General features: G+C 45.0%; 5 protein-coding genes across 5 annotated transcripts, besides 3 other annotated features; 3 read left to right on the top strand and 2 right to left on the bottom strand.

Annotated features, from left to right (window-relative positions):
- Nucleotides 1–843: 843 nt before the first annotated feature.
- On the bottom strand, nucleotides 844–2417 carry TSTA_040930 (extracellular thaumatin domain protein, putative; the record flags this gene model as incomplete). Its single annotated transcript, XM_002484522.1, has 2 exons — nucleotides 1864–2417; nucleotides 844–1529 (listed from the first exon to the last, which is right to left on the bottom strand). The coding sequence occupies exons 1-2, from the start codon at nucleotides 2366–2368 to the stop codon at nucleotides 844–846; spliced, it is 1191 nt and encodes a 396-aa protein (XP_002484567.1). The 5' UTR covers nucleotides 2369–2417.
- Nucleotides 850–1491: a mobile genetic element.
- Nucleotides 979–1410: a mobile genetic element.
- A 1187-nt stretch (nucleotides 2418–3604) lies between the features above and the next one.
- TSTA_040940 (exo-beta-1,3-glucanase, putative) lies at nucleotides 3605–6343 on the bottom strand (the record flags this gene model as incomplete). The annotated part of the gene is made up of 4 exons (XM_002484523.1): nucleotides 3605–4099; nucleotides 4217–5402; nucleotides 5491–5949; nucleotides 6031–6343. 4 exons carry the CDS (start codon nucleotides 6341–6343, stop codon nucleotides 3622–3624), a joined length of 2436 nt encoding a protein of 811 aa, XP_002484568.1. The 3' UTR covers nucleotides 3605–3621.
- Nucleotides 6344–9388: 3045 nt separating this feature from the next.
- On the top strand, nucleotides 9389–11211 carry TSTA_040950 (formaldehyde dehydrogenase, putative). The gene is made up of 4 exons (XM_002484524.1): nucleotides 9389–9633; nucleotides 9698–10745; nucleotides 10820–10889; nucleotides 10949–11211. Exons 1-4 carry the CDS (start codon nucleotides 9617–9619, stop codon nucleotides 11068–11070), a joined length of 1257 nt encoding a protein of 418 aa, XP_002484569.1. The 5' UTR covers nucleotides 9389–9616; the 3' UTR covers nucleotides 11071–11211.
- A 449-nt stretch (nucleotides 11212–11660) lies between these two features.
- Nucleotides 11661–11683: a microsatellite.
- A 462-nt stretch (nucleotides 11684–12145) lies between these two features.
- Nucleotides 12146–13516, top strand: TSTA_040960 (uncharacterized protein; the record flags this gene model as incomplete). Its single annotated transcript, XM_002484525.1, has 5 exons — nucleotides 12146–12294; nucleotides 12400–12637; nucleotides 12912–12930; nucleotides 13081–13174; nucleotides 13246–13516. The coding sequence occupies 5 exons, from the start codon at nucleotides 12146–12148 to the stop codon at nucleotides 13514–13516; spliced, it is 771 nt and encodes a 256-aa protein (XP_002484570.1).
- Nucleotides 13517–15460: 1944 nt separating this feature from the next.
- TSTA_040970 (uncharacterized protein) lies at nucleotides 15461–15871 on the top strand (the record flags this gene model as incomplete). The annotated part of the gene is made up of 2 exons (XM_002484526.1): nucleotides 15461–15700; nucleotides 15836–15871. 2 exons carry the CDS (start codon nucleotides 15461–15463, stop codon nucleotides 15869–15871), a joined length of 276 nt encoding a protein of 91 aa, XP_002484571.1.
- Between the last annotated feature and the right edge of the window lie 307 nt (nucleotides 15872–16178).

Here is a 16178-nt window from a genome sequence, read left to right on the forward strand (position 1 = left end):
ATTCTCTTTCTCTGTCCTCTCCGAGTACATCAGGTTCCAAAGCCGGGTTTATATAGATATTTTGCCAAGATGTGTATCAACTAACAGACTTGGGGTTCTCACTGTTCCAAGGAATACGGCCATGACGTCTCAAGTCGAGTTTCAGGTGCACCAGGTGAAGTTTTATATATTTGAGGATGGCCTTTGGATTCTATACCTCGTTGGAAATCCGGATTATCTGACACCAGCACAAAGATTCTGTTAAGGAATAACACTAACCCTAACCCTAATATAAAATACAAGTCAATCCGTATTAGAACTAGCTTCAGGAAACAGCCTTAAAGGTGGGGCGAAATAAATAAGAGAGTGTGTAAAAAAGGTGAGGGAGGTTTCGAATCTGTCTGTAAGTCGAGTAAACACTTGACCGAAACTTTTGGTGCGTTTGAAATCACATGGCTTGACACTTTCAAAGCCGAGCCATCAGAAATATTGGAATTCCTGACAAGGGGATCCTGATCGTAATCAAATGTGCATCACATTGGAATATTGGACATCCGAAGCAAGGGGAATCAAAGAGAAGAAAGACAATGGAGATATTTGGATTGATGAGATTGTGGAGGACTCGACTATTGGCAAGATTTTCACAAATCTTTTTCTTCATCGCGAACAACCTTCATATAAAGACGCTTGAAAAGAGGAAGTGCGTGAAAGAGATGGAAAAAGACCAAATGCTACAGACTCTTGGTTTCTAAACCTACCATATAATTAACTTGATTGGCTATAATCTCAATTTGACGAGATTATTATATAGCTTTGGCAGATAGTGCATGATCGGGAGAAAAGCTAAGAACAGAGATACTGGCATCACGGCTCCTCGATTGTCCAGCCGGCGTTTCCGAAATGCCCTTCTGCACTTCGCTTCCTCGCCCCTACAGTTTCGACGCACCACTCAAGGAAAGAATCAAATCCCTGCTTGGGATTGTCTTCGTAGGCTTGCCAATGCCGCTTGATAAAGGCTTTTCGCCCCGCAAAGAGCTCTTCGAACGGATTCAAATCGGGCGAGTATGGGGGCAAATATACTAATTTGACTCCTGCTTTTATGCAAATTTGCTCAATTTTCTCCGAGTGGTGAAATGAGGCGTTATCCATGACAAGAACAGATTTCGGCTCTGGCCATTTTCCACAATGATGAAGTAGCTCTTCGATAAAATCTTCAAAGACAGGGGCATCGGTAGAGCCTTGAAAGACCCGGGATAATACAACCCCATCTTGAGCATAGGCCGGTAGAATCTGGAAGCGTTGATCACGATGGAATTTGGCTACTTGACAGGGCGCTACGCCAAGAGGAGACCAGCCAGTCTTTCTAAATCCTATCCTTTTATCACATCCAGATTCATCTACGTAAACAAGATGATATGAGCAGGAATCTGAAATGTAATGGTAGTATTCGTCCCGTAAATTTGCGTTTCGTTCTATCGCTTTTTGCTTCGCAGTCTTCTTTGGCCAGCCTTCACACTCAAGAGCACACGACTGATACCGCATGCTGCCGTCTGTATTTGAAACTCATTCCATAAGAAAAGTACCAGTAAGTCATGTACAGAGCACACATATGGAGAGTATGTTTCATACAGTTTTACAGACTTCCAATGTTCATGGTATCATACATCATCACAAAAAAGCCCTCATAAACTCCTTAGCATCGCCATAACGTCGTCAACATATTCCCACGCATAAACGCATGACAAAATGATTGCTGAAGTACATGGATGTTCGCTAAACAGCTGGGGATGACACGAAAAAAGAACTATTTATAGATAAAATCCAATCTGAATTTATATATACAAGCTTATTCAGCAGGGGAAGAACCGAGGTTCAATGTCATACGGACAGCATCGGGGCAACCATGAGTGGCATGATCGTCGGTAGGGATGAGATAAGCATCCGCACAGGCAGAGTCGCCAGGCTTGCAAGTAGCAGAAGGGCAATTGCCAGAGTCATTGGAGGTAACAGCGAAACCAGCAGTAGTGAATGTAGAGCCACTGCCCATGTTGATGCAGGAGAGATCCCAGTAGATGGTGGGTTCGACCAGAGTGTATTCGTATTGCAAGACATCGGATTGGTCGGGGGTGGTGGACAATTTGATAGAGATACCACCACCGTCGGGGTTAAGGCGCCAGTCTTCCGAGTAGCCTTGACCCCCGGGAGGGAGAGTGATCATTTCTGCGTCAGCAGTATTACTGACTGACCACAGGTAAATGGTCTTATCCATGTTGTTGATGATATCGACGCCGCCAGCAGCACTGTTACCACGGCGGTCGAAGGTAGCAGGAAGAGCAGAAGCCAGAGCACCGAGAGAGGCGATAGCAGCAATGGTCTTGGTGAACATCATCTTGATTTTATTTTCGTATATAAATGAATGGAGAGATCGTCCGTCAAAGAGTGACTGTAAAGACAGAGTGGTCAAAAAGAACGACTGTGAGTGAAAGAATGAACGCCCTTCAAGAAGAGCTTTTGTCCTTGATGTAGAATGAGGTGAAACACGAAAAGAGGGGAGATGAGGAGACCGATGGGCTCGTAGTCTCTTTTTATACCGTCGATAACTCTACATCGTAAGACATTTTCGTGGAACGAAAAAAGGCAAGAAAGGAAAATTTTCTCATTTTTCTATCCGATAGTAATTCGCCGATCAATGGTCAGAAATATCCTATCATACTCAAGTAAGGAGCAAAATAATTGGTGGTTGTGCCCGTGTTTCTGTGCCTGTGCCTGATACAGCATCGAGAAGAAGGCTTGTGGCCCATGGCTCCGGGTTCTCAACATCCTGTGGAAACTGCGTTGATTAGCTGTGGGGGTAACGTACTCCATTTTGTGGCAGCTGGCTGCAAATTACTTTTTTATCCGACTGACCGAACCATGGTACAAGTTCCAGCAAACAGGGAAAAAACGCGCGATATTGCTATACTGTCCACTCATAAAGGACTGCAGACGTTCTGGAAAAACAGAGAAGAAAAAATAGATGAAAGACCCATGGATCCGCTAACCCACATGAAAACGCCATAGCGCCGGCTCTGCAAATAAGGTTAAAATAACTGCCTTCTTAGCCCCATTCGAAGGCAAATCATTGGGTCCTTGTCTATGGATGGATCGCTTATTGATCGAACCATCAAGATAAAAACTGGGGTATCAACACGTGTTGTAACGATAAGAAGAGCCTGGAATTGGAGAGCTGATATCGCTAGCCGGGGCTGTCGGAACACACTGGCAGTTTGATGTAAAAATAAAACGGCCGATGCACAAGTAGTGGATGATCCTCTGTGGTTTTCCTCTTGCCCGAGGTCTAGACTCTAGAAGTGATCCGATAAGACGCGCAAGCACGTTGTCACCCATCTCATTTTCATGAAGCACCTCGTCAGCGGTAGATATTAGTCGGAGTAACTACTAGTAGCACGGAATAATTGTGAAAGACAAATTTTTCTTTTCTTCTTTTCTTTTGATTTTTGGGCAACATAGGTTAGCGAAGCTGATCAAATATGAACGAAAAAGTGAATGCTAGCTATACCCAGTAGTGAATGTAGTTATACCTCCGGCACTATTACGCTCAGCAGGCAACTGCGTTCCAAACTATCAAATACCGGAGCTGATTTAGTTGTATGTAAACAGCGCGAGTCCGTCGGTATAGACACTGATATTATCGGAGTATACGGCCTTGCTGGTACCATCCACTTCAACCATATTGGTTACTCCAACAGTGTTGAGAGTATACACCCTCAATCCAGTTGTTGATCCATCTACACGGAAAATCTCGCTTTGACAGGCCTCCCCGTTACCAGCGTTCGAGCAGGTTGTGCTGTAATCGTTGAAGAAACTGTATAGACCAGCTCCGTATATGTAGACTGAGTGACTGTTGGTGACGTACAATCCTAGAGCATCGCAGTTGCCTGGGAGGCAAGTACTATAGTCCGGGTCATTAAGGGTTGCATTGTACGCATAAGGACCTGATTTGACATCTGGTTGTGGTTGGTAGTAAGGCGTTTCGGTCTGGATAAATCCGGCCATCACATTGGATGCACCGGAAAACTCGTACTGATAAAGTTGATGGTGCTCGACGCCGGTTCCATACCTAGTTTTTAGTAAAGAGATCATCAGCACGAGACACAAACCAGTAGTGGAAAAAAGGCATCGGAACAAGAAATGGCCCGAAAGAAATCCCACTCATTATACTCACGGGAACACTCACATGATAATATTGCTACCTTCAACCAGGGCCCCGCGACCACTATAAACTGAAATTTGAGTGTTGGAAGGATCGTCAATATCATGATCGGCTGTCCAAAACCAGTTGTTCTCCAGGTAAACGTTACTTGCTGAACTCGTGACATGCAGAGACAAAAAGCCTGCTTCGCAAGTATCACGCACTGCTGCAGACTTCGGGCAGTTGGCGACTTGCAAGTTAGAGCCCGTAAAGCCACCAATACGAGTATGAACGTCCCAAAGACCGGATCCTTGGGCTCCGTTGAGGTTGTACTCGATCAGAACAGCGCCAGCTGCGCCACCTTGGGTGCTGACAATGATATCAGAAGCTTCGATGCTTCCCGAATCTCCACTCTTACCAACTTGCACGATCGGATAAGGGGCCTCTTTGTTGGTAAATTTGCTGCCACTTCCCATAATAGAGGGATACGCCTCACCGACTACTCGAGAGCCGGGGGGGATATAAATGGTATCGGTAACAAGGTAAATACCATAATCAAAGAAAGCTATCTTTCCCGAAGATGCGGCCGACTTAATCGCAGCCTGAATGGCGGCGGTGTCATCGGTAACGCCATCACCTTTTGCTCCTGAGCTGCGCATGCTTACCACACTATCCGTTCCGTAAGACTCGTATTGCGGCTTGCTCTTGGTGAAATAATTGGATGAACCGGCATGCAAAAGCGCGGAAGGTCGTGGTGCTGCGTCAAAAGCACCATTCAAAGTATTGGGACCTGATGGTGTATATGCATGACCTTGACCGAAGCTGGAGATTGTTGTGGTACCACCAGCCAAGTAAACGCCGCTCGGGCCTTGAACCGCAGTTGGTACATTGTTCAAGACCACGTTCTCAATGATAAGATTCCCTGCACCCGCAGGAGAGGAGCTAGTAGTCCATGCTGTTTTGATAAAGGTGGCAGTATTGCTAATGGTACTATCGATGATTGTGACTGATCCTGCGGCAATTGCAGAGGACCCGCCAATAGAAAAGTCGAAGGCAGTATTACAGCTAACAATGGTAAGGCCTGTGTAAGTCCAGCCCCAATTCCAGATTTGGCTGATGGCAGTCACAGCGTTAGAAATGGTGACATTTCGCATGGTGAACTGCTGATTACCGATATTTAGGCCGTAGAGGCCACCAGTAATAGTGACATCGGTGAGAAACCCACCAGAGCCTGAACAATACAAGAAATTTGTAAGTAAAACGCATTTGTCTACGTACGACTCCAAGACGGCTTCACAAAAGGGCAGCTCAACACTTACCATTTTCGATGAAGATACCCTGGGCTTGTGTACCAGCGTCAGCATTGAGTCGAATTTCCACATTCTGTAGACTTGTGGCCTGGGCCGTAGGCCAGTGGATACCAGTTGCTCCACCGGATGCTGGGATAGCAGTAAGATCCAACACTAGATTTCGAATTTGGCGATAGAAAACGTTTGTTGAAGTCCATCCCTGGTTACCGCTAGATTGATACGCATCTCCGTCAATCAAACCGAGACCAGTGAAGCCCGCAGTTGCTTTGAGGATAGCCGGAGAATTGGGATTTCCAATAAGCTGGGTAAAGTAATAGTCAATAATCGATGACGAGACTACGTATGTTCCTGCAGGGAAGTAAATAATAGCCGGCGTGGTTGAAGATGTCTCTCCAGACGAAGGACCGAAGCGGCCACCACCACTGATGGCGCTATTAATAGCCGCAGTATCATCAGTCACACCGTCACCTAAGTCGGACAACCATAGTTATTAGCATGACTGTGCGTATGCAATTTTCGCAATGTGCAATTATTTGAGCATTTGCTCACCAGCGGCACCATAATCCTTGACATTCCTGAAAACTGTGTATCCGCTTCCTGCATACGGTGCAAATCCTTGATGAGCGATATCCGCCAGCCAGTACGATGGATCAGTCACAGCAGCTGCTTGGAAGGCATGTGCTTCTGCAGTGGCCGATGCGACGGCCGCAGCTGCAGTTCCAGTTGGCCCGTCATAGCGCACGTACTTTGAGTACTGACTGAGGGCAGAGCTGACTGCACTCTGTACTTCTGGGATCTGGAATTGTTCTGCACTCGTACTAGCAAGCAATATGCTAGACGTAATTAAGGAGAGTAAGCGCATGATGCTTAACTTAAAGTTTGCTGTCAGACAGCTTCTCGTTGAACATGAATGACAGGAAGCGCTGTAGGGAGGAAGACAGCGTGAGACAACACGAGGGGAAGGGGTCTCATTTGTAGTGCTCACGCGATCGAGAACTGCGATGTTCTCCTTCTGGCAGTTCATTCCTTTCCGACAGCTGGCACAGAGCGGAGCACACGGTAACATCGTGGTTAAGCAACACCACCAGCTCAATGTGTGGGCGAGCTTTCCTTTGATGATGTATACATATTGGGCGAGAACGTTGCAGAAACGGGGAATCAGTTCCCTTCCTTTCCCACAGCTCTTCATTGAGCCTGTTTTCAATCACTTTACTGGGCCTGATGACTTCTGCACTGACTTGCAGGTGTAATGGCACTAACGCCACGAAGGCCGATGCCTCAGACCAACACTTGCTGGAACGGTTCTTTAGTGAGCCTAATGAGGTCCGTTTCCCCCGTGTACTGTCACATCGTGAAAATTATACGTCAGCTCCATGTTTACGTAGAAGCTTGGTCAGTGTTACTAGCCACAGACCCTAGTCCATGGTTGTCAAGTGCCATAAAAAGCAAGGCGGATGCAATCATTTTAATCAAAATCTAAAAGTCCAGAAGAAAATCGGGGGAACCCACCAATTAGCTGTCTTGAGGATATTTAGTTAGACGGATCATTAAGCCACATCTAAATGACCCCGTGGAACAATGCAATGCATGTGTATTATTCAAGTGCCGGTCGAATCATTGACTCCGCATTTCCTCTCCAGATCCACGTTGATCTAGTGCACCCCCGCAGAATCACAAGGGAAAAAAAAAGAAAAAGAAAAGAGAACCGTATCACTTGGATCTTTCCAGTCCTATGTGGAGTATTCACTTGCTAAAAGCAGTTCTAATGTTACAAAGCAAACTGATTCAAACTCATGGACGATGCCCAGCTATATGTGTGACGAAGCGAATGACCATTTCAACGCCACAACCCATATCACGGCCCTCTAGTTGTTGGTACTGTAGTATTGTAGATAATCAAATGCACACTTAATCTGGAGTTAGGGTTGCAGACCATTCGAATAGCTTACGAGTTAATCTGCTGGCGGCTTCGCTGGTTGGCTGGTTTTAGTATAAGCGGGATTGTGCCAAACGATAGGCTGTTTTAGCAATGCCCCTACCTAGGCTTGACGCACTCACTCACGCCAATTCTGTGGGCTCGCTGACAAAACCGGAGGAGTAGATGAATAGTCGACTCGGTTTTTAGATGCCCGATTCCGCCCCAAGCTTAGTTAATGGACGGGCTCCTAATCCGAGTATTCTGCGGATTTGTACAATACTCTCTTGGGAATCTCACCTCATACACGTGATCCTATCTATATACTACCATACTAGATCATCTAGTATGCGCGCAGCTTTTTGGTATAGGTGGTGGAAGCCTAACGTACTCTAATAGAGTTCGATTGAGGATCTAGAAGAAGCATATTCCCTTGTGTCTGATGTAATATTGTGCGGGGTTATATGAGTTTATAGTCTCTGGGAATCTTCCTTTTATACCATACTGTCAGAAGAAACAAGAATCCGCAGCCAATGGATTGACTAGATAGTGTTACACTACTGCACTACGGAAGCGAGGATTATCCGTAACCAGTAGGGTTAGGGTATCAGAGATATCAGAGATATTCTATGATGGATATGATCTAAGCATCAGAGAAATCAGAGAAAGTCTATGATTTCTATGTTGATGATGGAATATATAAGGACGCTCATTACAGCATGTATTTAGTTTTATTCTATCGTCTTGAATTAACCGTGCTAAGTACCCCTTAGCTTTGACAACTTGAGTATACGTTCTTCTATCGAACCGGATATTCATCCTCTTATTAAGACTTTGCTTTCAAGAAGCCTTTCGTACTTAGAAGCCTTATAACTTCAGCGTGTTATAAGCTATCCGAGATATACTCGACGGTAGTTTGACCGAAGTTTCCGACACATACGACATGTATCAACCTATGCCCCGTATGATTATGCAGCAATATCCCCCGCTATTATTGTAAAATATGGTCGTCTCGGTGGAAGTTCTAAGCAAGAGCTCGGCACAGCGGTTACAAAGTAAATGAAGGAACAGTTCTCTCTATCCGCTTGCGCGGTTCGTTCATACTATCTAGGTACAAATAAGTCGTTAACTATACTTTGGATATCTGGGCGAAATTCTCATGAACCTTGGAATTTCCTATACAAAACTGTGCATATCACATTTTTTGTGTGCCTAGATGCGAAAGCTACAGCGGTTTTAGTCAGCCTGCACTCCAAGTTCATAAATTTGAATCATATGACTCGACTACGAAGATAGCCACATGACGGATAAACGGACAGAGCTGCCAGGAGACTCCTGGCCTCCTAGTAGAAGATACATTTATGACCCCTGATATCTCAGTGTGTATCTACTGTGATAGAAATCTCCCTCTAAATCGAGCCAACTTGACAGAGCCTTATACTAACGTACTACACGGGTCATTCGGTCAACCCCATCAATTCTTCGCTCCGCGCGCTTCTTATAATCGAAGGCAATGTCCTAATCGCACTAGTTAACTAGTTAATTGATTTTATATGGTTTTTTTTCAGGAAAACTGGGCTTCAAATATTGAATATTGATGGGCGACGGCGAAGAATTGATGAGGTTGACCGAATGACCCGTGTGGTGCGTTGCGAAAGCCAGTGGAATCATTTAACAACCTTGGAACTCCTATAATCGACTTTATATTGATTCCGCCAGTCTTGAACCATATCACCATGCGCTTAGTCCCACCAAGTTATTTAATATACATATCGGTCTAGAGTAAGATCCATGGATATTACAGGAAGGAATCCTTCTCTTGGGAATTTGTTGAATTCATTCATATTGCCAGTGGCGTCGTACGAAGTATAATACACTTTGCGACGATGAAACTACCTAATATTTAAGTCATCCCCGCGGCTTCACGTTCCGCTTGCCACAGGTGATCCGGAAGGTACTTCGATAGAAACTCAGCATAACTTAAAACTCGACACAAGATATTCGTTTACAAATACAGAAATTCTATGCTCTTGCATTCCCAAAAAGTTACGAATCTCAGAAGAAACGCCGCTAGGAAACTTGGAATCAATAAAATAGGGTTTGAAACGAATCAGTTGCGATTTGTGTATCCTCTACAATAACCATAACCACTGCACACCTTCAGTACAACAGGTTAACATTAAAAATTCACTTTTCAGCTAAACAGCAGACACAAATACAATGGCAGAGGCGCAACAGTATGGTCACTGATCCTCGGTACAAAAAACTAAGCATCAGCTGAGCTGACACACAGACATCTAGAATACCTATCTCCACTTCACAATACAAGCCTCATCCCACAGAAACCATGAAAGCAGCTTTATGGATGGGTCGACGAAAGATCGAAATCGCTGAGGTTGCCAAGCCATCCATCACTGAACCGTCCGATGCCATCGTTCACATTACTCACACTACAATCTGCGGCTCGGACCTGTACATATATGAAGGCGATCTGGATAGGTATATGGAGAAAGGGAGGATTATGGGTCATGAAGCCATTGGTATTGTTGAAAAAATAGGGAGCTCAGTCAGTCGCCTACAGGTCGGCGATCGCGTCATCATTCTACCGATCATCGCCTGTGGGCAATGCCGGTACTGCGAGAAACAACAATTCTCATTATGTGATAATACCAACGGATCGAAGGAGATGGAGGCCAAATACGGATATCGACTTTCGGGTATTCTCGGCTCTTCCGAATTGATGGGTGGATATTCCGGTGACCAAGCTGAGTATTGTCGCGTTCCAAACGCGGATCTTACTTGCATCAAAGCACCAGACGATATTTCGCCGAAAAAACTTCTAGGGTTGGCGGATGTGACAGCGTCAGCCTGGCATGGATGTGAATTAGCCGAAGTCGGGAAAGGTGACATTGTGGCTGTCTGGGGTTGCGGAGCCGTGGGTTTATCGATTCAACGCCTTGCAAAGTTGCGTGGAGCAAGTAAGGTCTTTGCGGTGGACAAGGATCAAACCAGATTACAGATTGCAAAAAGTTTTGGTATGATCCCTGTCGATGTGGTAGCCCATCCCAACGTGTCCGATTACATTCTATCGGTGCAACCTCATGGGCTCGATTGTGGCATAGAGGCCAGTGGATTCCGTAGTATAAACACGCCAAAGCACGCGGCTATGCGGTATATGAAAGCTGAAACGGATAGTGGCGATACTGTGCATGCTGTCCTCAAGTCTACTCGCAAAGGAGGGCGCATTGCGCTTATTGGGGACTTCTTCTGGGGTACTAATGACTTTCCTATCGGAATGTTAATGGAAAAGGGAATTACTGTGAGAGGTGGGCAGCATTTCGGGCCAAAAGTATTAGTTACCCTTCCCCGAGAGAAACATGGTAAAAGAATATGAAGCTGGTCTAACGATTGGTGTCTGCCTAGTACTACCCACATCTGCTTAACCTTGTGATTGAGGGAAAATACGATCCCTCATGGATGTTTACGTACGACGGTAAGTGATGCCTCGCGTGCGTACGGCAGAGTAGATTTTTGACCACTACCCACTCATAGACGAATTTGAAAACATCAGTGAGGATTATCGACTGTTTTCCCGACACCAGATCCCTGGCGGTCTGAAAGTGTGTTTAACAACAGAATATGGCCGTCAAATGTACAAAAATCGGCAGTGGTGAAGGAAGGTATACACATACAAGACGGAAATGACAAACTGAAAGACCTTTAAGTCCCGTTAGGTAATTAATCGAATCAAAAGATTGTCGGATTGTTGGTTTTACTCCAGGCCAATCTTGAATAGTATCTGTTGGTTTTACTACGGTCCGTATCACGAAGCATAGACGGCAGTAAGGCGCGAACACGAAGCGGCCTAATGAGCCTGACAATATGAAGATATCTTGATTCCTAATATTATGACTAGGACGGGGGATAGCTAGCTAGATATATACGCTGCACGCACGTGCCACGTCAGACTAACTAATCCGGTGCCGAAACGCGTAGGGTTTGATATTCACGTTCCGACAGGAACAAACGGACGAGATCATCCTCTGTGCAGTCGACCCCAGACAGCATTTGTAAACATATTGGAATCTTTTGGTACTAGTCCGAACGGGGTTAGGCTCTGATAGGAGCGTACAATCTGGGTGAGGAATAATTGACTGATTTGCACACTCTCTAAAAAACACAGCTAGCTACGCATCTTGATCCTCTTTATATACACAATATAGTGGCAAAATAGCAATCCTGAATCCAAAAGTAGGGCTGTCGATGTGTGTGTGTGTGTGTGTGTGTATTTAACGGCCGTGGTTCGTGACTCGCACGTTTCCCACCGATCCCTACTGGGACATAGGCCGCCGAGGGGTAATCCTCGGGCTTCAAGTTCTGTATCAGATTTATATACAAATAAGAGACTCTTTGGTGCATTTCCATAGCTGCTGTGGTCTTATAGGAGGGTCTACTTCTAAGTGGGTTTTGGGTATTTGCTAGCTGCAATGGTTCACCTACACTCCATAACCCATTATTCTACTACTATAGTAATTAGTTAAGCCATAGCAGGATTAGCATCACATCGGTGGACAACATCTCGAACTCCTACTCCGTAACTTATTGCAGTTACCTAGCATCGCTCATGTTGTCAAGGTATCATGCTACTGCGCTTGACGTATAAATATTTGGGTGTATGCAGTGGGTTTACTTGCAGCCTAGCCGTTTATATCCTCAGCAGCAAGAAAGCCATACTCTACGCTTCACAAGATGAGTCCCACTTGCTCCTTTGCCGAGAAACCAGTACTTATTGTCGGAGCTGGCTTGCGCGGGCTTTGTCTGGCTCAAGCTTCGAAAAAGCATAATATACCGTTCAAGCTCTTTGAAAGAGACTTCAAACGAGATTTTCGCGCCCAGGGGTACTGTCTCCGAATATCAGAAGATGGCATCCTTGGTTTACAATAAGCGTTGACTCCCGAAGTGTGGAAATCGTTTGTCAAGAAATCAGTCGACTTACTTGATAGATCATTCGGTGGACGTTTCAACGTTCTGACTGTCGAGCCTCTCCCGGCTGGCGGCGGACCTCCCGCTGGCGCTTACGATAAAATGAGGCCATACACAGTCGATCGCACGACAATGTGCGAGGTCTTGTTGACCAACCTTGACAGAGAAGTTAGCTACGGAAAATTAGTCATTTCAGGCCGTCAATCCGCACATACTCCTTCAACCTCTACGTCATGTCAACTGGCCTTATATGCACTAGTTAATTGACGCTTATAGTCTTATATTCCCGATTGAATCTATCTATGTGAAAAGTCTCCTCAGAAATGTTGAATATAGGAAATCATGATACTTAAGCGAGCTGTATACTATTTGATTTCTGCAAAGTGACTTTGAGTCTATTGACACAGATACTAGGAAAAATGTTTGCCCATGGAACGAAGTGTCGAAGTCGTATTAGCGTGGTATACCTAGGTACAGAGTAAGCAAAATAATGGCATGCACAGCCAGTGACATAGATTTTACTAGTGAATAGGTACATAACCACTTCCAAGGTTGGTCGCTCGCTTCGTGCTGAACATTTCCGAGATTATGGCAAGTCCATCACAGCCATTCTCGGACATGCCAACTATCGGCAGCGAAGACAAGAGATAGTATATGGAAGGATTTATTGTAACCTGAGTTTATTCTCCTCGGTTCAAAAGCGCATATACCCTTGAGATTAAGTAGTGGATTTGAAACAGGGCTATGTGGCCTATTTTCGCCCTCCGTTGCGAAGCTCGCTTTCAACCTTCCCAAGTATACAAAGCCTACAAACGACAAGCATCTTATCGGTTCATGAATAGTGGTACTGTATTAACGGGCAATAGAACGAACGAAATGATTTTGACTACCGATATCCCCAGTATACTTCTCAAAGTCGCCTGCATGATAGGTCATACCCCATTGAAAGCTGTGCAGGCCGATCCACGGGCCTCTTATCCTCTCTACATCCTCCCGACACGCTACGATACAACCTCTAATCCTGTAAAACTACCACTCCTGGTATGGTTGCATGGAATAGGCCGGAAGTTGAGTGCACTCTATGAAGAGCTTGTCTCGTATGCAGACACTGTTAACACCTTGCGCCATTCTCCCTAGCAGGATTGGATGGTCCAAACGACTTGGATTCGTACGAGATGCTTTATCATAAATCTTTGTAATCCATTTGGAACTTCCGTATATATCAAACGAGGTATTGCTACGGTGGGTAGTTATTCGGACAGATAAAATTTTCTTGATGGGGTTCTCTGGTGGTGATCAATTTGCGTACCGATTCCTCTATCTCTACTCAGCGAGATTGAGTGCTATCAGGATCGGAGCACCGGAATGAGCAACAGTTCTAGATGACGAATTGAAATGGCCCGATGAAGTAGCAGAGGTGCAGGAACTGTTTGGTCGACGGTAGACAAGCACAATATTCGAAAACTTATCATCCAATTAGTGGTGGGTTCAGCGAATAATCGGATACATGGTGGTGCGGAGTTCTGGACATGGGTACAATGTCTGAAGACTATCTTTTCATAGATATCTACACGCCCCGATCTGTCTAGAAAATGATTGATGTACCCACGAAGTGAACAGAACTGTCTGTTAGTGTTGATATAAATCCAAGGAGGCGCGTCTGTGGAGGAATCCAACCCATTATAACGGTATTGGTATCGTCGAAGCGAGCGCTGCAAATATCATCGTTGTCGTATTCAATTGCCGGGATGGTCCATATGACTTCCTGGCCAGTAAAGAGCCAGAGCATGAAAGAAATCTCAGTATTGTGATTGATTAACATGCCGCTATAAGCTGGGTGCAAAAGGATATTCATCAATTCGAAGGATACGGGCAAAGTGACATTGTTCGGCACGTCAGTCGGGGGCGGGAGTTTCTTGTTACACACATTGGAATATGGAGGCAACTGGACTGAAATGGATGCAATTGATAATTCTTGTTGGAATGTTGGTATCGCAGACGCTGCCTGCATGTCATCATTGTATTCCGTGCAGAACTACCGATTTCAATATGATCAGCCTCTCGATGTCACGAACTGCACTGACATTTCTTGTCTTCGGTCCCTGAAACCTGCGGAAATACATTCTCATATACGTGATCCACAACAATTATCTCGATCCTGTAGAGGTTGCCGCGGGATGTATTGTACCTTACACTTGGGAAGTAAGAATAGGTCGTTTGGGGAACTGACAACGCAACCAATTACCCTACTCTCAGGCGCCACTGATTACGAGGTCAATGAGGTAAACCATTCCGTAGACGTCGTGCAGGAGTACTGGATCGAATTTGCAAGGAGCGTAGAATAGAGCACTTGGAGGACCGAACCTGATGCGGCCAAAGGAAACGATTGAGGCTATAGACCAACACGACAGAAATGGAAGCAGTGACAATTCACAAACATGATATTCGTGAGTTCCGAAGTCGGATTTTTGCAGATACCCCTTCTAGACCAAGCCTCATTCATATTATGGTCCATGTCGGGGTACATACTTGGTTAAGTGAAAAGGGAGTGGAAGAGTCATAATCGTTGCATTGTTTGCCGGGTCTGTTGACTAATCAGAATTACAAATGTAAATCAGCCAATCAGCATCCGTATTTCTACTTCTGTTTGCATTGTTTGCACTTTAACTTCCTCCCACAGCCTCAATTCGTCTAGTTTTCCCCTATACAGGATTATCGGGCTCCATAATAGGAAGCATAAACTTGTAGACGAAGCAAATACGAGATCTACCATGTTGATACGAATTGTACAAACATGACTCACTCATGCACCTCGTATGTACACCGTACGTACATGCTCATGTTACTGTCAAGCTCAAGGCTTTACTATAAATAGAGTAGATACGCTCTGACGAGATTTCTATTTGATTATCTGCTCAATAATCCCAGATAAATCCAATTTATTATTTATCAAGAATAATTTCTTATCTTGAACGGTGCACACATCGACCGACGACTATTGACTATTCTAATACGCCTTCGAACATCATTCCATCATCGCCCATATCTCAGATTGCTACGAATTCCATTTCAGACTCAATCATGCCTTCCGGATTTCCTAACTTTCGACAAATCCCATCCAACTACGAGGTTGTGATGGCCAACCGGCGCGCCGCTGAGCAGTCCAAGATGGATGCTACAAAGCAGGATGATACCGATTCCGATGCTCAGAGTCTGGCTAGTAGCAGCATGTCAATGTTCAAAGAGAAAGCAACCAAAAGCAGCCAGAGTTCGTCATCGGGATGGAGAAAGAGACTTTGGATATTAGCGCAAGAACGAGCGGTAAGAGCGCGAAGATCAGGGCCCACGGCTCTAATTCTACACGGTTGATACGTATGCTAACCAATGTCCTCTCATTAGCTCAAGTAACAATAAAACAACGACCGTCTTACAATTCTCAAAAAACTTTACGACAAGATGTCAACTGTGGAACAGACGAGCTTGGACAGATAACGGCCTCCTGGGACTGACAGAATGACCCAGTGATTCGATAGGATGGCGGAAGGTATTCAGGACCATTTCTCTCGTCGCTTGGGAAATACTTTGTGGAAAAGAATTCACTTTTGACCGCATAGTGATGTATTTTCATGCCATGTTTGGGTTCTGTGGTTGATGATTTTGCTACCTATACGAGACCAAAAGGCAAACTTTGAATTCATCATACCACCCCAGCGGACAACCAACTATGCACTGCCCTGAGTATATCGAAGATAATGTACGAACTGCAACTGTATATCGGCATGTGAAGATATTCAGAGGG

This window comes from Talaromyces stipitatus, genomic scaffold (assembly GCF_000003125.1).
Source record: "Talaromyces stipitatus ATCC 10500 scf_1105507295515 genomic scaffold, whole genome shotgun sequence".
Taxonomy (NCBI): domain Eukaryota; kingdom Fungi; phylum Ascomycota; class Eurotiomycetes; order Eurotiales; family Trichocomaceae; genus Talaromyces; species Talaromyces stipitatus.